Raw genomic sequence first — 22,599 nt, forward strand, 5'->3', positions numbered from 1 at the left:
TTCTGCTTTGTTGAGGAGTCTTTAGATTTTGAATATGGGCATTGCAAGAATAAACAATCTGTTGTGTTTCATAATGTGCTTCATAAGGTTCTCCTACCTCACTCATTTTCTCTTCAGGTCTCTTGCACTGCCACTATTGGACATATTATGGGTATAATTTTAGATTAGTATCGATGTTAAAAATCCTGTTTGGATCTTAGAACAGACTTTTCAGCTTGTTATTGTAGACTAGTTAATGTATAGCTAATAAAATAGACAAGTTTCCATTGGTGTCTTCTTTTTGTTGTGAAGCATATTTCTGCCGTCACTGGTTTTGCTCTAAAGACTCCAACCTGCTGTTTTCAGCTTTGCAATGGCTGAAGGAGATTCAGAGATTTCCCAGTTGTGATAGTGGAATTAGTGTATGTTGCAGAAATGTTGCAATCACTACCATTTCAAAGCAGCAGCTGAATAACCTCAGATATAATGAATCAGCTATTATTTGAATAGAGTAAGAAAGCAAAACTTTCTTTTCAGTTTTGGGTAATATTTATCTGTCTTCCCTGTGGAAGGGGATCACAGAGCAGTCTTCACATGGGAATAGCATTCCTACAGCATTAATTTATTTTTTCTAGTTTTTGAGAGTGGACCAAGACAAAGACAGAGAATGCAGCCTGGACTGTGCAGGTTCCCCTCAGAAATCACTCTGTGCATCTGATGGAAGAACCTTTCTGTCCCGATGTGAATTTCAGCGAGCAAAATGCAAAGACCCTCAGCTGGAAATAGCCTACCGGGGCAACTGCAAAGGTGAGCAAATCAAAGTTTCTCTTGACCATAATGAAAAATAATAGACTTTAAATAGTTTTTGAATATGTCTGTGTATTGAAAACTAGGAGTGCTGTACTTGAAGAGTTGTCTAAAAACATGTAGATTGAAATCTATCCTGTTAATTCTGTAACAACAGCTACATAAAAGATAAATTAATCTTTATCCATTTAGCAAAAATGAGACTCCCGTGCCCACTTACACTATAATAAATCACTATTAAGGAAATTGTATGGTCTCTGTTCTGAAAGACCATTATCATTGATAAGATCAGAGTAACTCTCAAGATTATCATCTCCCTTCAGTTTCTTGCCTACTGTAGTTTAATATTTTGAGTTACAGATGGTCAAATTCAGTCTTGTGTTTCCCAATTGCAATCCTTTAGTTGGGGGGGGAGAAAAAAAATAATCTAACTGGTTACTGTTATTTTGTTTTTTCAAAAAAATATAATCCCCCAACATAAGTATGTAGACTTTGTAGGATTTTTTTTTACATAACTAAAAAACTGAAAGTTGTGTAAAACTTTCAGTTTTACCCTCAAATAGTGTAATTCTGAAATTCAGTGAATTTGCCCTCACAGAGCAGTCCTACCAACACCATCTACCCTTTTACTTCACAGTTTAGAGAAACTGTGCAACACACAACCCTAGCACTTCAGTTCCAATACATATAAAGTATTCACAGTTGAGTATTTTCACTTTTAGAGTAGCCTGGTGCAAGTGAACACAGTTCCTTATTGAAGTGTAGGGTGATTCCCAACATAATGATCTTCTTTCTAAAATGTAAGAATAGCGGTGGTCATAAAGATTTACTTTCCCTTTCTCTCTGTCCGAAAGAGAGGGGCAGGGGAAGAAAACCCCAGGGACCATACCAATTCAACCTCTAAGAGGCAATTTTCCACATCATCTCTCTCCATTAGCTCCAGCAAACCTCTGAAGCATCAAGACTGCTTCAAAGAGACATTCTGTCTCATCTTCTGCCTAGATGAAACACTATGCTCATTCTTCAGCCCTTTCATAATAAGCCATTGTATTAGCTGATGGATCTATTTACTTTTGCGAACAAGGATAACATAATGAAGCTACCTGAGCCAAAGCTTTTGTTACACTCATGAATGACAGAGAGAATTATCATGCACTTTGTATTTGTTCATTTTATACTTTACAGCATTATACACTTTTATGAAAACTTGTGTTGCAGAGTGGTTTTTTTTTTACCTCTTACCATATTGACAACGTCATCTGCAAGAATTTTTTTCCATAAGGATGCATTGAATTGCCCTACTGACCATGTTCCCAGCAATGCTGGCAAATTTTTCTGCAGTCAACAACTACTATTTGGAGAAGTGCTCATTTGCCGTTTATTTATTAATGAGGAGTGTGTCAGTACAATTGCAGACTTGGACTGAGGCAGCTTAAGTATTGCTAATAGCAAGTAGGCATCATGCCCTCATCAATCAGATGCTTTTAATCTTTCAATTAAATGAATGCAAACATCACTCTAATGTTTAAATATTTTTTTCCTTTGATTGGCAACAGACACATGATTGCCAATAATATACTTGGTCAATATCAGCAAGAGACCGGTGCTCATTTAATTTTACATTTTCATAGTATTTCTTATTCAGTCAAATCAGTCTTAAATTTTGAAGTGACCAGTGTCTTGTTTCCTACCCATGGCTGCAATCATAAAAAATATTTCAAGCTGTAAAAACAAGTTTTAGAGAAGAAAAAGATGATTTGCTGGCCTAGCTGCAGTTTCAATTTTAGCATTGCTAGAGCTGCTTTTGATAGTCGCATCAAACATTCTTCTGAAAGAGCTAAGGAAGTCCTCAGATTAAGACCTCTTTTGAGCCAGTTGCTTTTGAGTGGTGAAATTTGTTGTTGCAGGTGATGCTTGACCAAAGAGAAGAGGGTTGTTTTAGTAGGGCTAGCCAAAAAAGTGATGGTTCCATTTCAGGGCAGCTTTCAAGGTTTCAGAACTTGTTTTCATTTCGTGTTGGAATGAAAGCAAATCCTTTTGGATGTGTTCATCTGTCCCCCTAAAAATCCAGACACCCCACCACACCCCCACTCCCCATTAAAACATTGTTTTTGAAGCAAGTTTTGAGGTTGCTAATGCAGGAAAAAGGAAAAGAACTTCCACACGCAAGCATGCATGTTTATGAAGGGAGAAAAGATGATTCCTGGTATATGATTCACACCTTTATATCTGTGTCTGGTATTCATCCATCATTTATCAGAAAAGGCAGTCTTAAGTCTGTGTCTGTCTCCTCCTCTCTTCTTCTCAGGTAAAAATCCCTGTTCACCTCACAAAAATATTGTCTGAAAATTAAATACTTCCAGCTACCATTTTAATTAGTTGAAAACATGGTGACCAGCTTCTTGTTTGGTTCAGTCTATTCAGTAGAAATCTAAATACCATGACAGTTCATGTTGACAACCTTTTGGAATACTTTTAAATCTGTAATTTTTTGTTTACATATTCAGAACTGTGATTTCTTTTTACATCCATAAGGGAGTTTGAACCACCACCACCAGACTGATGGCTGATTTTTCTGTGTCTTTTTTCCTGAGAAGGTCAAATTTGGATTGACTGTCTTCTCTCCTCCTCACCTATTCTCAACATTTGTCTCATCTATTTGTCTTTGATCTATTAAATACTAAAATTACAAAGGGATAGTTTGCTTGCTTTCCTTTCTTAATTTAAGTTTCGTTTACAGCAACAGTGCTCAGTCCAGATAATTCTTTAGCATTGCAAAGGAAACCATTTTTAGATCCTGGATCTTAAAACTAAATGACAGAAAACTGGCAGAATTTAGGCCTTTTTCTTTTCTCACACTCCTGTCTTTCTAGTTCCTGATGGCTACAGCGGACATCAAAACAGCTGAAACCAACCTGAAAATGAATGGAAATAGTTTTCAGTTCTGAAAAGCAACTCACCTATGTCAAAATAAGCATCAGATTAGACAGTTCTGATAGTGGGCTTTTCTGAAGACATTACAAAGGTTTATAATTTTTTTTTTCTTTTCAGTCCACTTCCAGGCAGTGCTGGAATCCATTGCTAAGCTTGGAAATGCTATAAGAAGTTACAATCTTGTAAAATTTACAGCCTGCTTTTGCATTTCAAAGGTCTTAAATAACCTGCATACACTGTAGGTGAACATCCCCATTTTTGGACAGTTTTTCAAACAAAATCTAAACTCTGATGTTCTCGAGATTTGCCGCTTGCTTGACCGAGACATTTAACATGCAATAAGATTATGAATCTAATAAATAAATGTATGTTGACAGCTGAGAAACATTAGTTGTGTTAGGAGGACTGTTAAAGTATCACCTGTGATGGGGATCCACTACATACACATGCAAATGCTTCATAGTAAATCTGACCCAGCATAGTCAAAGAAACAAAACAAACAAGAACTGGAAATGCAATATGATTGCTTTTAAGCTGGTCAGAAAGACAGAGAGGCTACAGTATGCACAGAGCCACCTTCTTTTAGGGGTTTAAGGCATTTCAACCTGAGAACCGAGCCTAGTTACTCTTACAGGACTGCCCTGATATATGTGAGAGTAGATTATCTCATGATAATGAGACTACCTGAAACAAGTTGTTTTGGTTTTTTCACGGAGCATCTTATACATCCCATATGAAGAAGTCTGGCTGTTTTGTTTGTTTTGGTCCCACCCCCCCCTCAGTTGTTCAGAATTACTGTGTAAAATTTATCACTGTAGAATGGCATTGTAGAAAGAATATTCAACTTTTCTATTGTCATAAAAATTTTGCATTATAAATACAGAAAAAGGAGAAAATGCTCCAACTAATTTCTGCAGACTCCTATCAGTTTCCCTGATGCTAAAATCAATAGAATTTTTCTATCAGGTTTGCTACCCTACTTATTCCCCACTATTGAACAAGATTTTTCCCATGAACTTTGAAAATGTGAACTCATATTTTTCCTGCAGCAGTTCTCAAATAATTTTAGGCTTTTAAAATAGTTTTCCATGACAGTAAATAACATGTATTAACTGTTAAACCTGAAATTATGATGCTGGGTGGAGGCGTGTGGGATTGAATTTTTTTTTTTTCAGTGAAACTGCCTTTTTTGGACATGACAACAAGCTTTAGTCCTAGCTAGGTTAGTGGAAGATTTTCCTGCGGGATCAACTGAGTTTTTCAGAGTTCCCCTTGGACAGCTTTTCATCTCCTATATCAGCAACTTCAGGTCTCAAGTGTAGAAAGTCTGCTAGCTGCTTGCATCTTGTTCAAAGCAAGCAGCATCTGTAGAAGTGTCTAGTGGAACAACTTCAGTTTTTCTCCGCAATGGACCATCAAGCGAACAGTGACTATTTGCCAGCAGCAGTTCAATTTGCAGTTTTGCTAATGGTGTAAGGGTGAATTGGAACAGGTGGCACTGTAGTTAATCTGGGGCAATTTGAACTTTATTTAAGCTCTTCTTTTAAGGAGGAAGGTGAAGAGCATGTGCAGTGCCTGTGACTGAATTTTGGATGTCTGTGGCTACTGGGAATCTTTCACCTAAACAACAAAGCCTCTATCTCCCATGGAGATGTCTCTCTTAAAATTAGCTAAGAGGAGTTCCTGTTGGTTTAACTAGAGTTTGCCCTGAAAGTGGTCTGCGAGCATTGCAGGATAATACACTCAAAAATACCTTTTTTTTTTCTTCTTTGTTTCTTCTTTTTGTCATCTTGTTCCTTAAATAACATTAAGAATGCTTGTTCCCTTTCTCTGTTTGTTTTTAAGTGAATGTACCAGGCCCGTAATTGGGGCGTTGGAGACTACTATTCTGAACGTATTAAGCAAGTGGCTCAGTAATAATACTTGGTATTCTGACATTGTGATCAATGGAAAAACAAATTCACATGTACAGTCCTGCCAGCGTACCTCTGCCCTAACCTACAGTTCTTGAAATGTCCCGGCTAAGGTGCTTGGATTTCTTGGCTTCTCTACCAGTACTTCACTAAAATAAGATTTCTCTAATGGCTGGAGGTTCAATACAAATTGTTGATCACTGTAAAATTGCAACTGCCAACTTGCATCACGTTTCCTTACTTCACTGTCATTGTGTAGCAGCAACCTGGGTTTACAGGTAACTTTTAAACTGGACTTGGGACACATCTCGGAGCGGTTCGTACTCAAAATGGCGATGTAAGGAGCTTTACACAGAGCGATATGTCATAAGTCATGAGAGGCTTGGCGTTTAGTCTGGCTGGCACTCGGGGTATGCATTCAGTATTTGCAGAGGTGGCCCCAGCAGGGCCTTGCTGCTTCGTGAGCACACCAGGGATAGCCATCACACACAGTAGTGTCATTGTTATTCTATAACTATGTAGATCCCCTTTCTCCATTGGAAACCCTAGATAGCTCATGTTTAGTTTAATTCATTTATGGTATCTTAAAGAGACTGGCTGTTTAAAAATGCCATTCTTTTATGGGCTATCATAGACATAACAAAAGGTACTATCTTCATTCTCACAATTCACATAAAGAACTGAAGCACATCAAAATATGAGTGGAATTTCCCATAAAGAGGTATTTTACTATTTGCTAGTTGCTTTCCTTAAAGAGATAAACACTCAGCATTTGTTTCATTTAAATGAGGCTTTCAGTAATAGTGAAAAGTTTCACTCATTTGAACTATTTGTACAATGAGTTAATGAATGAATGAAGGACATGCTGAAATAATTTCAAATGGTATGAATTAAGGTACCTTTCTGTCCGTGCATAAACATGCTGATATGATTTTTTTCCCATTGCTAGAAGAAAGGAGGACATTGCTGGGCAGTTGGTTGGGGCTCATAAGTAATAAATCTAAGCATACTTTGGGGAAATATTACTGTTGCCTCTTAGATAAAGAACTGGCTTGTAAATAGTGGACATGGTTTCTGAGCGCACACCTTGTCCTGTATTCCTATGAAGGCTGCCCTCAAGCTCAGGTTTGCCTGCGAGCCGTGTGTGAGCTCAACGTGTGCTCGCAGTGCCTGAGGATGTCCCTTAGGTCAGCGTGTGGGCAGTGACGTTGGCTTGGCCAGTCCAGCTGCTGCTGGAAGGCAGCCCTGTGGACTGCCTTTGGGAGGCACAACGTGCTCCCGAGATGTTTCGTTTGCAGAGAGTAAGATGTAGTGAGTAGGTTTGGTTCTTTTCCTAACTGAAATGGGTGAAAGGTGTCAGTCTATAAAATAATCCTGAACGCACACCGAGAGCTTACACAGTCTGCAGACTGAAAGCAGAGAAGTTTTCACTTGTCCTCACCTCTCACTTTTCTCCTCTCCCTTTTCTTCTTTTCTATTTTATGTGGAAAAAGGAAAAAAAAAAAAAAAGATGCAGGGATTTTTTTGTTATTTGGGAAAAAAAATATTAAAATGAGAATGTATTGAGAAGTGGTATCAGTTTGGGTTTTTTCGTAAAAGAAACCTTCTGGGAAAAAACTGAATATAGGGCAGATTTTTGTCTTAAAAATACTTCTAGCTAGGAGGCTATCCCCTCCTTTTTCAGACATATTTTCTCACTGTAGAAACTGTGTTTAATCTGTAGGATGAATGCACGTTTCCAGACTGTAATGCTGGCAATCCTGATACAAACACTGTTCAGACCCAACCTCATTTTGGTTTTGAGTCATTTATGTTACGTGTCAAGCTGTTATGTATCAAGCCACTGTAGTAAAAGTGTTAATTTGAGAAACAAAATATTCAACATCTTGGTGAAGAAAAGATATCCACATACAGAAGTTATAATTTATGTAGTCTCTGAAAGCAAGAGGAGTTGGCTTCAATTATACTTTCTAGTAGGTATTTAATGGGGGTGGATAAAGTTTTAAGTACATTTGGAATATTTTTTTGTGGAATATCCTTTGCTCTTTTAAATGCGTGTGCTGGTACATGGAACAGAGCACAAGTAACGCTGAAATAACATCCACAGTTTGCTGGAGGTGGATTTTATCTCTTTTTAAAATACTAGATTTTTCTTGATATATTTCTGCAAGCAGAATTTACCAAAGCCAGGCGAGAGAGAAACAAGGCACATAAGGGCATTTTTAGGGGGCGGGGGAAGGTATCTTTTTAGATTCAGATATGCACTACTTCAATTGTATGAAAGTAATTTTTTTTTTTCATTTTGTGGAGTTTTCATTTCTGCTCATGTATTTTCAATTTAAGTTTCAGGTTTAATATAAAATGTACATCTTAAAGCAAGTGAAGTAGAAACTACTAGTGTTAAAGCAGTAATACTGCACTGAAGACTAGGAACCACAAATAGTTGCAAGCCTTCTCAGATTTTCAGTGCAAATATTATAAATTGGCCCATAGTAGACTTCTCCAGCTATCAAATCTCTGTTCTGCTCAGAAGGCCTAGTTTGTCCTTTGGTATGTAAAAAATCAGAAAGCCGCAACTTTAGTTTTTTATTATTTGGGAAAAATATATTAAAATGAGAATGTATTGTGAAGTAGTATCAGTTTGGATTTCTTTGAAAACAAACCTTGTGGGGAAGAAAATGAATATTTGATTTAGTTCTAGTCAGACAGTATCTCTCCAAATGTGACTGTTAGTAAATCGAGAGAAATATTATTGTACCAAGAAGGATTCCAGCACAGCATTCCTTATTTTATCTTAAAGCTTATCTATCTAAATTGCTGGGTGGTTGCAAAATGTAAAAAAACAAAACAAAAAAAACCCCAAAACCCAACAGAGAAACCCCACACTGCCTGCCTGTTAGATGCCAATAAAGGAGAATTTAGGCTAAGATTGCTCTGCTGTTTTGTTTGAATCCAGAATGCAGCAATAAAAATAAATAGTGAAAGACTCGGCCAGCCCTTGTCACGAAGCAGCAAGTCTTTATTTTACAACCGTGTCAGGCTAAATGTCTGTACTGACATCCTTTCCAACCCAAGAGGCTAATAATATATGCATCTTTGAAACTGAAACTTTGAGCTCGTATAGCTTACTGTGTGTTTCCTATCACTAGAGGCTGCAGCTATTTATATGGTTTGTTGGTAGACATGATCAGTTCTTTTGAATATACATAGACCTAGGTGAAATATCATAGAAAATATTCGTGTTATGCATAGTTTATACCATATAAACCAAATTGTGTCTTGTGCTCTGAATAAAACATTTTTGTGCTAAGTTAACTACAAATTAAGACCATTCGACTTATATCACTACCAGTTAGCAAAAGGGTATAGCAGTAGGAAAGAAACAGAAGGAGAAAAAAAATCTGGTTCATTGTTAGGACAATTCGGTACAGTGCTTAGGTGGATAGCTAAGTTTAGATGCACTGCATATTTCTAAATTTAAGGGCAAGTAAGTGTATAGAGATATTCTGCCATAATGGAGGGGCAATAAGGGAAACCTACAGAGAATGAGAGAGAGGTGTTTGGATTATGCATGTCTATACTAGGTCTGCTTGTTCACATCTATGTGACTTTAGAAAAACTTTCTTTTTAGCATAAGAACAGCTAAGTATCTGTGGAAAGCCCTCAAGGGAACTTTTTCTTCAAATTATTAAGTTTAACCACTTTATAAGTAGTTTTAACAAAGTGGTAAATGTTTCTGATCTGTTCAGTGAGATATTCCATCTATAATAAAATAACTAAATAAACTGTGAAGTACATTTTATGCATAAATACATAACAAGCCTGTGTCACACACAGTAATCTCTTTGAAAGCAAGCAAAGTCTGCTCAGTGTATTGGGACTGGGAAAGGTACTTTTATTCTTACTGAAATACATATCAAACCAAGAAATACCGGATGAACTAAATCAAAATCTTTGCAGGAGATTTATCTATTCTTTTGGCAAGCTGTTTAGTTTTCCATGAGAGAATCTGGGTTAGATCTCCCTGTGGAGCCTCAAAGTTGCTGTAAATTCAATTGTATTAAATGTCACTTTAGAAATGGTGTTTACACCCTTCATGAGTTTGTGTCATTGTTTCAAAGATAAACTTCTACTTTGCGGTAATAAACTTCTCTCTGTGTGATATATTATTCGAGGATTAGCTGGCAGAGTTGAAGTTGATGGATGTTTTCTTTCTTTTCCCAAAGCTCAGTGTTTTCAGTGCTGTACTGTTGGAAATAAGGTATAAAATGAGATTAGTTCCAAGTCAGGCCTGTGTGTTTTTTAGGCTAATTCTGTTTCCAGAATTTCCTTGGGTACTGCAATTTCCTGTTGAGTTTAGTGCTATTGCAGGAAGTCCTGTGCTCCCAGGTGCCATGCCTGACAGAAGCTGGTTCTGGATCCTGCAGCAGTGTACTGGTGCCACTTCATAGGTGAAAGTGTTCCCTGTTGCGTATAGAAGCTTAGTAGAGAATTAAGATGGCTTTATATTTCACCTGTGGCCCTCCGGACACTGGTCTTCTCTGGAAGCCAGATTTGCCACCAGGGCTATTCAGAAAGACCTGCCCAAACAGCTACAACTCTGTAATCTTCTCAGTTCAGTGTATTTCTGTCCACTCCAACGCACCCATTTTTGTTGTCTTTTGTTTTACACCCCAAGATGTATTTGTTGTCTTAAACCTCTAGCTGCCTTTGCAGTCCTGGTACTAATTCACAGTGGTATAATTAACACACTGGCCAACGTACTGTGCTAAAATGCATCTAGCCCTGGACCAAGCCAGTTTTATAGCTAGGTAATACAGTCCAAGTGAACTAATTTAAGGTAAACTCATGCACCTTCATGCTCAGTTTCTATGCCAGGAGAACTTTTTCCCCAGCAAGCTTCTGGGATGTAAAAGCCCATTTACCTGTAGTTGAGAGGATAAAGTCTCCCTGAGACATTGACATAAATCAAGATTACAGCTGGGCATACATATCTGCAAAATTAGTTTTTGCCGTTGTCTAAATATAGGCAAATAAGGCCTCGTTTCAGCCAGCTTTTTAAGGTCTTAGAACCAAAAGATCTTTTCACCAGGTCACCAGATTCTGGCTTGAGCCTGCTGGCTCCCTTATTAATACGTAAGCTAGGGAGAGAAGTAAAGTATAGTGGGAATTCTAGTCAGAAAACAGTAACGGTTTCAAGCCCCTTATTTTTCCACTAGATGGTTCCAAAAGTTTAAACAAAAGCAGATTTAAAAAAAAAAAAACAACTTTTTTTTTTTTTTTGAGCTAGAATCCAATATAACAACAGTGAAACAGGGCTGACTTGTTCCAGTGATGCACTGCACAGTGCTTTTCATCCTTCCAACACCTTGCAGACTTGGAGTCCCCTCTGCTCTGAGGTTGCTTGTCACTAGTGTGACACCATTCACCCCAAAAGAGTTTGGCCTGCTTTGGTCAGGGTCCATGATGATCAAAATCAAATCTGTGGACTGATTAAGTAGCGCAGAGGTACCAGGTAAGTCCCACCACCTTTCATTATCAGTCTTCATTTCAAAATAATCAGGGTCCCTCCTGATCTGAATTATTCCTGGTCTAGGTAAAGAGGAAAGTTGAATCTGTATGTGAGGGACTTCACTGGTATCCTCTTAGATGTCATTATTCCTATAAACCTCCTTCTGGCAAGTCACTTAAGCCCAGACTCATCCTACTAATTTGAGATTCACGTCAGTTATCTTCATTAGTTACACTTCTGCAAGGTGCACAGAGGGGCCTGTAGACAAGAATTGTCTGGGTGTGCTCACAGGACATTGCACGGTGCTCCCAGATTTGGCTTCAGTGAGTGAGCATGAGCAATGGCCATTGGAAGGTTCATTTTCCTGTGGGTTAGGACCTCACCCATCACTGACTTTTGCCTGTTAGGAGCTGCAAGGTCTGTCTGCATCCATATCTTGTCTGATACTTTTATGTGAGCTCATGTTTCAGCCTTTCTCCCAAACATGGCAAGAATTAATTTTCTCGTCCTTTTTTAGCTGTTATTTTACATAAACATGTAGCACTTAAATCTCCTGAATTCTTCTTTTCCTTTAGAAAATTTGTTTGAAATTGCACAGTAGATTTAGAAGGTATCGAAACCAGAACACAGAGGCAGGTGGTGTAATCTTATGAATTTATTATAAAAAGTATAACTCCTTTATAACTGATTGGAAGGAATCACTTGGTTTTACTTGGAAGGAATTTAGCTCCTCTGAATCAATAATTTAATGTTCATTAGTATTCTGAGGAAGAATGTTTTTATATGACTTTTTATCTTGACCACTCTGTTACGTTTGTTCTGTCAGGTTTGGACCACATCTCTGTGTCATAGTTATTCCCCTGTGGTAATACCTTGGTGAAACAAAGAACCAGAACTATGAATAATGTATTGACTATACACAGTTTCAGATGCTTAACTTGATAAGAGATCTTCCTCATGGGTTTATTTTGGGTGTACTGAAGCACAGTAATACCCAACAGCTTTAAAATGTTTCCATGATTATATAATACAAAATAAGGCCTCAGATGTGAATTTTATATTCCACTAAATTTTGTCATTGTTGATTTTAAAGCATATTAGATCATCCACAAATAGGAGGCCTTTAGAGCATCAGACTGTTTAGGAACAAGTGGTGGACAGTTTTGGAGAGCTTCTCTTTCTCCTTGGCATGTTTTTATGATAATTCAAATATTGGAGATAATTTACCATGTTGCTGGTACTATACCAGAGACCTTATGTGGTGGAATTTATATCACTTTCCTTTTAGACATTTAAACCACATGTCATTCTAGAAAAACGAGGACAGAGGTCCAACAAAGGAGTGATTTATTTTCAGTTAAAATACTAGCTACATTAAAACCACATGTTATTAAGTACTGTATAACCAAACCATACTCAGAAGAAGGCTTACGACACTAAAGCTTGCTTAAAATGTTTCTTTTTTTTTTTCCCCCAAAAAAGTCTTTGGCAGTGCATACATTAACAGACTTTACCTGAGCTGCACAGTACACTGGCTATAATTTTCCCTTGATGAAACAAGTTATTAAAGTACCAGAGTACAAATTAATTCAGTTCCTTATTATTTTTGTCACATTTCTAGATGGTTGAACTTTTCTGTCCATTTTGGGTAACATTGCATCTCTGTGAATATCCCTCCTGAAACAGCATACTACGATTAAGGTTGTTAAGATGTTTTTCAAAGTGAAACAACTTGTATTTTGGGCATTTTACCAACATGAACTCTCATAATGCTTCTGTGAGAAGAGTAAACTAATGCACAGAAGTAGTGCACACAAATCCAAGACCAGAAGGGAAATCAATACAAAGATTAGAATTAAGGGGTCACAATTTTGTTTTCAAGATGCAGATGCTGAGGACCAGTTTCTGTCCTCATTATGCTACACTTCCACAACAGATTGCCTAGGACTTGAAGGGAATTTTTTTTTATGCTAATGTTCTCAGGTGAGTTGTCCAAAGCTTGGTGGAGATGACCGGTGGATTCATCCTGTACAAAGGACTTCTGCAGTTGCACCAAGCTTCCGTGCTGGTTCTGTGCACGTGTGCCTGGATAATACTGGCACAGAGAGGGCGCTTGAGGGGCTGGGAACTTAGCTGCCTCACCCGTATGCTCCTGGGAATTGTTAGATGTCAAGATATGCCAGTATCAAATGGGGAAGTGTTATTGCCTCATTGTTCAGATTCTGCTCAATGTGCAACTGGCATAGATGAGAAAGCCTGCGTGTGTGTCCCCCCCATGCTTTCTAAGAACTGCACGTTCATGAATCACCACAGCACCCCGGTCCCACAGGTAATTGCTGGACAGTTTTAGCCCTAGAATGGATCTAGCTGGTTACTGTCAGTCTTTAAACAAAGCAGGGACCAGAAGCAGCAGATTTCTCTGCTTGTATGCTTGAGATCATTATAATTCAGATGTTACAGTCACATCTTGAAATCGTTAATATTACCTTAAGCTTGCCTGGTATTCTCATTTGTCCTGAAACTGCTTAGCTCAAGCAGATCCTGAAGCATAGATTTTGCATCAGCAGCAAGCTAAAATTTGTAGCGGCTTTAAACAAAAAAAAGTCTATGGTATGTGACTTTTCTCACCCCTTGGCTGCCTGATTGAAATGTAGTATATGTATTAATATTATATGTTAAACTATAGAAACTTTACTGAATTAAAGCTGTATAGTTTGCTACCTTGTCTTGGATGCAGAACAGTACCAAGTAACACAGGCGATGGTGCAAGAAACCACACAGTGGACAAAGGAGGACTATGTGGTAGGCTTTGACTTGTGCCACATCTAAATCATAAACTGTGACAGTAAATTTTAGCATAATATGAATTAAGCATGTCCTAAATTATTATTGAATCACCTCCCCAACAAGCCACTCTGCTGTACAGTATGTTTTATTTTATTTTTTTTACCAGCCTGGTTGGCATACCTGTAGTCACAGCTGAGATAGCTGCCTAACTGAAGTAAATGGTGTGTAAACTGACATACAAGGAAATACAAGGCAGCTATACTCCTGCTGCCTGCTTTGCCTTTCCTGAAGCACTAGAAAGCTGGTGCTGCCACTAGTACTGAAAGAATATTGTGGGGTACCAAGTGGCAGCTTGTTCGGGCTTCTGTCCCTTGGCAGCAGCTGAGCAGCAAGGATGTCTCTCCAGGCATCTCTCCATCTCATCTCCCCTCTGTGCTTCACTTTGTGGTGGCAAATTTTCGGTTTTGTTTACTCTGCTTGGCAGCATGAGCACATTTGGGCGAGCTGAAAGAACTTACAGGTTAGACATTCAAAGGCTGGAGGAAGAACATGATTATACTAGTGATTCACATATGATACTCAGAAAAAAATGTTATTATCATGCAGGTGAATGAGGTGAATTAGGACAATACTGCCCAGAAGTTATTGTCATCCATAGGTTTTGTTTCCTAAAAAAATGCAAGTAATTTTACATTTTCCTGATTATAATTCCAGTCCTCTTTACATGGGTCTCAGGGCCTTCTTCCTTTTTCTTAATTTAGGTTATCATTTATCTTTTCTTTATATTGCATCATCCAACTGACTTGTCTTCTCCCTTTCTCTAGATGTTTCTAGGTGTGTGGCCGAGAGGAAGTACACCCAGGAACAAGCTCGCAAGGAATTTCAACAAGTGTTTATCCCAGAATGCAATGACGATGGCACATATAGTCAGGTTGAAAATTTTTCATTCAGTATCTTGCATTGCTGGAGAGTCAGAATATGTGTGTTTGCAGAGGATGAAGACAAGACAAGTGTAATAAAGTGAAATGTAATTTCAAAATGAAATGTAATTTGTGCTAATGCTGACGTTAAAAAATGGAAGGAAAATTCATGTTTTGTGCCGAGTCCATGTTCTTTTTTTCAGAGTTGGCCAGCAAAAAAGCCAAACATTACTGTTGTTCATGTGATACACTCCCTGTTCTTCTAGGCTGAGGCAGCTGAGTCATTCTGGTAGCCCCCTGAATACTCATCAGATGGTAAAATGCTTGGAATTTCTGATCTGTTCCTGATCCCAACCAGAAATCTTATGACTAGAGTCCATATCTCAGTGTTAAAGCATGAATCATGCAGGATTCTTCCCTATTCTCAGCTGAATTTCTGCAGGTCTGAGACTAATTTACTTAGGTTAGATCATGGAATTCAGAGGGATGCAGTTAGAAGCTTATCCTGTGATATATATCCCAATCAAGATCACCTTCTGCTGCCTCTGTACTGCATTTCACTTGTGAAGTTGTGCAGAAGACAATCCTTGTTTTACAGGAGATGATATTGGCCCTCAGGAAATATAATGCAATTGATTTCTAAGAGCAATTCCAAGAGTTTCCTTTCTGACAGCTTGGGATATGAATAATGCTGGCACAGGCACTCTGTCCTGCTCCTTCAGTGGGTGGAACAATATGTTCTCTATGTGGAAAAAAGCTTGAGATTCCTTGCTTCAGGAACAGTTTATGTGTCCCTTGAGGAACTTCATTGTGAGGTCTTCATAACACCTGCACCTCACTCTTCTGAAATGGGATGTAAACAACCACATATTTCAATAGTTTTCTCTTCCATTGGATTCTGAAGGACCTACCACACTTTGCTTGAAATAAGCTCTTCTTTATGCTAAAGAATCATATTTAGTACTGAGTTTAGGTCCATTATGGTTTATTGTTCTAGGTTTGTCAATATAGTTTGCTGGACTAGTCTTTTACACTCATGTGTCACAAATGCTGTGGGATAACAGACACGTCTGACAAACTGCATGTGTTTCATGTCATTTCCGACAGGTTCAGTGCCATAGTTACACTGGATACTGCTGGTGTGTCACTCCCAATGGTCGCCCTATCAGTGGTACTGCTGTGGCCCACAAAACTCCCCGGTGCCCAGGTAAGACTTTGACTGCCCAGGTTATAGCTTTGTCTCATGGACAGTAGAGTTTATCTGTGGCATCTGGTTAGACTTAAGGAAAAAAACCTCTTCACTGGAAGAGAGGTTCAGCACAGAAACAGGTGCTGGCTGGAACTGTGGATGCCCCATCCTTGGGGGTTTGCAAAACTCTACTGGATGAGGCTCTGAGAAAGCTGGTCTGGCTTTTAAGCTAGCCCTGCATGAGTTCTGAGGTCACTGCCACCCTAAATCTTCCTGTGATTCTATGATCCATCTACTTTATTTGTACTATAATCTAGCTATTGAAGGTGTTTTCTGCAATGATTATTTGTACAGTATTTATGTGTCAATATATGAAACCATGCAACTGACTTGCTGAGGTAGTTCTTTCTCTATGATGAAACTCTCTTGCATGTAAACTCATTGCAAAAAATTTCAGAGGGCTTTGCCTTTTTGATATTTTAAGTATTTAGAGTATAGAAGCTCCCCCCCCCAAAAAAAAAAAAAGAGTGTAAATGTCCTGATTTGTAACATAGCCCAAGGAAAGAACTCCTACAGCAAACCCCATGAATCACCAAATCCAGAGGAGAAATAAAAATGAAACAAAGCATTAAGAACATCATGGAATCATTGTAGAAATTAATTGGCAAATCAAACTCATTTCCATATATTCTGCCTTTTCTCTTTCATCAGGACAATTAACAGGTTCACTGTTTTTTTTTAGGAATTTGTTTCTGACCCTATTTCATTGATACTGATAATAAATATAAATTTCCACTCTATGAACAGTTGCCAGAATTGCTGTTCACCTTCCTTGAGGCTGACAGAAGTGCACAGAAATAGCTCTAAAAATACTTGAGTTCTATGTATTGCATTTCTGTTTGTGCTGCAGCACCATTGTCTGTCAGAGAATGGAAGAAATAACTTTAAAATGTTATGTAAATGGAGCTGAAAAAAAAAAAAGTGATTGGGACCTTTGAGGGAATTCACCTGGTCTGATCTACTTCAGTCATTCAAGCACAGTATTGATGTTTTTAATAAATAGATGGAGAAAGGAAGAAACCACTGAGAATGTTCAACAAAGATTATAAAAAAATAATTCCACTTTTAAGTTTAAATGACTTGCAGAATCTTCCATGCGTCTTGTCTGTAGGTGCACTTTACCCAGAAAGTAGTCTTCAGATTAATCCTTTTGATTCAGTCTGAAAAGTTACTGTGGAATGACAGTCAATTGTGAAAAATAATATAAAATATTCAGAAGCCTTAAAATAGAGAAAAATGTGCATTCATTTAAATGTAATTATTAATTATAACTGGATCACATTTTCAGAAAACACATGGTTAGGATAGCATTTTGGTGCTTCAGTGTATTCTTGAATAGGGGTGCTTTTGCATGTCCAGAGCCAGGGCTTCTCTGATAGCGTACCTTAGCTCCTTTCTCTGCAATAGCAAGTTGTAGCTTCCTCTCTTTCACTGACATCAGTGAAAAAGGGGTTATGCTTATGCTGAAAGTTCAACAAGTCATTGTTTGGCAGATGTGTCACAACATATGGCATTATGTTTGGCTCAGAATGTTGCTGAGTTAGTTACTGTACTTTCATTTTTTCCTATTTGTATTCAGTATTATCAAGGAGAAGCTGCAGTGTAGTTCGAGGTTAATTAATAGATTAATATGAGAATTATTCTATCTCTGCAGGAACCAAACCCTAGTTCCTCTTGAAGGTATATTCATGTGCCTACCATATGAACCGCCAGCCTGCTTCAGCTCATTTTTGGAGGAGTGGGAAGGGAAGTTAGTTTTACAGAAATGCTAGGAGAAGGTGAGAGTAGCACTTGATAGTAATTTTGTAGCTCAGAGATAGACAGACTGCTCGAGGGCCCAGGTGAATACGCAGAGTCTCATTTTGCTCCATGGAATATCATGGCTAATTTTCCAATTGTTATGAGACCCATTGGGTTTTTCTCTGCACATTTCCTCTCCTGCTTGTATCGGTGCTCTCATGTTTTACAGCTGACCACTTCTCCTTTGTCCTTCAGGAAAGAAGGTCAGCTACAGCTGAGTTTGGAAACAGATTTGAAGTACTAGGGTATTTTGGAGTAGTAGTGGCTAAGGGCTCAGTTTTAAGAGGTCTGGAGAAACCTTCTCATTCAGCACAGAAGGCAGCTACAGATAGTGTCAGAAAGTTATGTGGTATAATAAGGCAAACTTTTGCTCTTACATTGGAGAATGAAAGCCTGAAGCACAACTACACCCCTCTCCCATTTCTCAATACGTGTTCAAAATTGCCATCTGTTTAGGATAATAGAGTTTTTTCTCCCCAGAAGGACTGTTGATGTTTTCCAGATCACCACTCGTTCTCTTTTATACTTTTTCTTTAGTACCACTATGGACAAGAATTGCGATCAAAATATTAGTGGTTAAACTGAAGTTAAGTAGATGTACTCCTGTCTTAACTAGTATTTCAGGGATGCCATTTCTTCCGACACTATTGCTAACCTCATTGTAGGCATTACCTTGCTGGTTTTTGATATTGCAGGCAGATCTCCTGTAGCGGTGGCATCCTGACATCAGCATGTTTATGTATTTTCACTTAATTCTGTGTATTCTGCAGGCATGATGCTAGAGCTATTCTAAAGACATTAATGCAAATTTCTCAGTTTGCATGTGCCAGACTTTCTTCTCCCAAGATCACTTTTGCCACCTTTTTCCTTTAGAGCAGAACGTGGACAGACAATCAAGATGGCAGGTAGAGTCAATTGTGAACGTGCTTTTGTAATTATTTTCTCATAGGAAATGTGATACCATGGAATGTGTGAAAATTTTTCTTTTTAATGAAAATTTTCAGTGTTTCTTTTCAGTCCTAGGTTAGTTCTTCAGTAACTTCAGATAAGGTTTGAATACTTGTCTAATCAACTGTTCCTAAATTATGATATAATTTCTTACCTTTCATTTTCTCCCAGTAGAACCACCTTTGACTTTGGTGAATATCCAGAAATAGGAAAGAAGAGCATGGCAGCCTGGAAGAAGTTGAATTTTATTAGAGGAAATATGGAGCAGAATTTAGGATGGGCCAGTTAGGAATCTGGTTTCCCAATTCCATCCCCTATCTGTGCTTCATATTTACTATGTGATATTGGATAGGTGAAACAGCCTCTAAGTTTATCTAACTGTTAATATTGGTTAGCTGCATAACATGATGCTATCTCAGGTCCTGGGACAGGAAAATGTCACATGTATATTTTTTATGTATCTAAATAGCTATTTGAGCCATTTTTTACTCATTGTGTTGTTCTGGTTGCTCTTATTGAAGCTATCTTTTTCACTGAAGACACAAGGTGTGGAAGGATGAAGGTTATAAACAGCATTAAAAAATGCAGGACTCTGCAACTGATTTGGTTTTTTGCTTTAATTACTACATATTTACCTGAAAGAGGATCTTCCATCCTTCCCAGTTATTCCCACATCAACACTTGGTACTGCTAAAACACACATGATAAATCTCAGAATGCCATTTCACTCTATAGAAATAATCTCCACTGTTGCAGAAGCAGTGGTGAGAAGGAGAGTAAATCAAACACATTCCCATGACAGCATTAAAAAGAAAGCTCCTTAAAAATGATGAATGTGCCCCAATACTTTCACTAAAGAACACCAGACATAAGACAGACATTTTTACAACTCCCCATCTCTGTTATCAGCACTGCAGGGAACTGCAGAAATTCCACAGGCACAGAGTCCTGGGAAATGTGGCAGAAACTGAGAAGCAGGTGTTAAATTATCGTTGGAAAATACAATGTTCACCTATTGTAGGGTTTTTATGCCATATTAACTCTTCTGGGCTTCTGCCAGACAGATTTCAGAGGTATGGACACATGGTTTATTATTCTGTGAAGTAGTTTTACTACCTTACAATTAAGATGCCATGATCCTCTTTTAAGGCCAGAACACAAGTACTTTTAAAAATTCAGAACTCCTCCTGTCTGTATAGTCTTATCATCAGATAATATGATGAAAATGAATATATTTGGGAAGGCAATATGTTTGTTTAGTTTACATTATATTGCTTTTGTTAGCTGGGAAAAATATCCATCCTTGAATTATCTGGTTCTTCTGTCTGAATACATAGTACTTTCCCTATAAATACAGAGTCAGACACACACATTTCTGAAATATAGAACAGCATGGGAAGTTTACTGTCCCGTCTCTTGATATCTGCATTCAGTGATTACATATCAAATATTCTTTAGCAGGAGATCAGAAATCATTATCTAAACTGGATAATAGTAGACTTTCACCTTCTCTTTTAAAGCCCAGGCACATCTGATTAGAACTATAGAAAATGGATATGCTAAAATCACAAACTATGAAACTTAACATCAAATTCCCTGGAAGATTTATTGTGCCTCAGAAGTTGTTAGACTGAAACTGGGCAGAATTGTGGGGTTTGCAATAAACTAAGGCACAAATATTTCTGCTTTTTTCTTTTTTTTTAATTCATCAGAATCATAGATGTATAGATGGATAAGGAAATGTGCAAGCTAGAATGGTACTAAATTGTTCTTGTTAAAATAATGCTGCTGAATCTAATATCCCTCCTTGCCTTCTCCCCTTCCATAAATGTATTTATGTGGTCATTTGGTTGTTTACAGTGCACTGAAAACTTGGAAGCTGATTGTATTACCTAACTTTTAGATAAGTTATAAGTTGCTATTTCTGTTTCTTGCCTAGCTGAAAATGTGGGCATTTGTCGTGAGTATTGAAGATGCAACTTCCTAGAAACTTGCAAACTCAACTTCCTATCGCCATTTAAGCTAGAAGTATTTCTACCTCAAATATATTCAGAAAATGGTAGAAAAACCTGATACGAGCTCAATAACCCCTCCTCATGTCCAGCTTGGAGGCAACAAGAAAAGTTTCTGCTGCAAAAATTGAAAATCTCAGGTGAAACTATGTGAAGGGTGCAGATTTCCCTTTGTAGGAAATTCTGTGAATATTTCTGTTAGCTTCCTAAGACTATGAAAAAAATTAATGTTAGCCCAGTGAAACTAATTTTCCTAGCATTCATCTAATTTCACAGTGAAGACAGATTTCACTAGGATAAACTCAGCCTTTGTGAATGCCACTGTCTCCTTCTATCCATCAATTTTCCATCAAAATTTGGGGTTAAAAAAAGCAAAACACAGAAAAAAGAATTAAATTCTCCCTGAGTGTACATGAATATCATATAGTCATTATTTCTCATAATTTCACATACAGAAGGAGTAATCTGAAGGAATCTTGCTGTTAATGAAATCTGGAAAGATTTTTCTGCTTTTGGTTTAAGATGAGGAATATTATGTAAATTTCACCAATGTGTTAAATTACTTATGTATAAACTGAATTTAAGTTAAATTTTTAATAGTGGTTCTGAATGTACATAGAGAGACAACACTGGTGTCAAGCTGAGGTTTTACTGAACACTCTTTTGAGTGCAAAGAGGCTATCAGTAGCAGTTCATCACACACATTCCCCATGCTGAGACCTCATTTCTATTCAAAAACTGGTGGTGTCATCCATGCTTTATTGTGGATGACAATCAGACCTAAAATCTCTATATTTGCAAGAGAATTATAATTATACTCCTGTGCATCAAAATTAAATTGAGAAACTACAGTGTTAATTGTAACTGGATGAAATTTGAGGAATGATTGGATCACTGCTATTTAGTGCAATTAGGAAAACCTGTAAATTTGTATGCAGTACTTGCTAAAACTGGAGCATCTTATTTGAGCTCAAGCTGAGCCTCTTACCAAATTCAAGCCAAGCACCAACAAGCTCAGATGTTTTGGCTTCAGCTAGCATAAATGCAAGAATCTGCCTCCTCTTCATAGTGAACAACACAGATTAGTATTGCAGTCCATTTAGAGCAAGGTATCCCAAACGCCCTTGGATATAATTCCTACAATGATAATGACGTTGTTTTTCCTGTCTGAATTAATACTGATGCATCACTAAATGTATTGAGTTTCTGGTGATTCAAACATGATACAATAAAAATATTCTACCACCAAAAAAGGAAACAAGTCTAAACTGGAATATTTTTGATAGGGATCTGTAACAGCTGAATCCTTCAGAAGGTAATATCAGCTTGGCTGCATTATCATGTATTCTTTAATGCAGGCTTTAAAATCAGCATGCCAGATTTGTGAAGTTAGCTGTCTTCCCTCTGGCAGATTCCTGTGTCTAAACTTTGTGCTGATGTAGTCATCAGTTCAGCATGGTAAACAAGACCTGTGATTTAATGGGTTCTCTTATTTAAATTATCCTTTTTGAACAGATTTATTGTGCTGCAAGGATTGGGGGTTTTTAATTATTTGTTTTAAACCCAGTGAATTTTGTTACTCCAGAGGGAAATAAATGAAGAAAATTAAGGCCCAAATTATTTCACACACTTCTGAGCATCTGTCAGATGTATTTTGGTTTGGGGGGTTTTTTTGGGGTTTGGGTTGGGTTTTTTTTTCCCCCCATTAATACAGATGTTTGTAAGAAGAGAGGATGTG

The 22,599-nt window shown here is 37.7% G+C and overlaps 1 protein-coding gene across 5 annotated transcripts in view; it reads left to right on the forward strand.

Moving 5' to 3' along the window:
- The window catches only part of SMOC2 (SPARC related modular calcium binding 2), a 149,371-nt gene that overhangs the window by 43,820 nt on the left and 82,952 nt on the right, over window positions 1-22,599 (forward strand). For all 5 annotated transcript variants that reach the window (XM_075748621.1, XM_075748622.1, XM_075748625.1 and 2 more), the window contains exons 2-4: window positions 615-786; window positions 14,757-14,863; window positions 15,960-16,059. In XM_075748621.1, coding sequence (XP_075604736.1) covers window positions 615-786; window positions 14,757-14,863; window positions 15,960-16,059 — 379 coding nt within the window. The remainder of the gene's footprint in view (window positions 1-614; window positions 787-14,756; window positions 14,864-15,959; window positions 16,060-22,599) is intronic.

The sequence above is a fragment of the Balearica regulorum genome, chromosome 3 (assembly GCF_011004875.1).
Source record: "Balearica regulorum gibbericeps isolate bBalReg1 chromosome 3, bBalReg1.pri, whole genome shotgun sequence".
NCBI lineage: Eukaryota > Metazoa > Chordata > Aves > Gruiformes > Gruidae > Balearica > Balearica regulorum.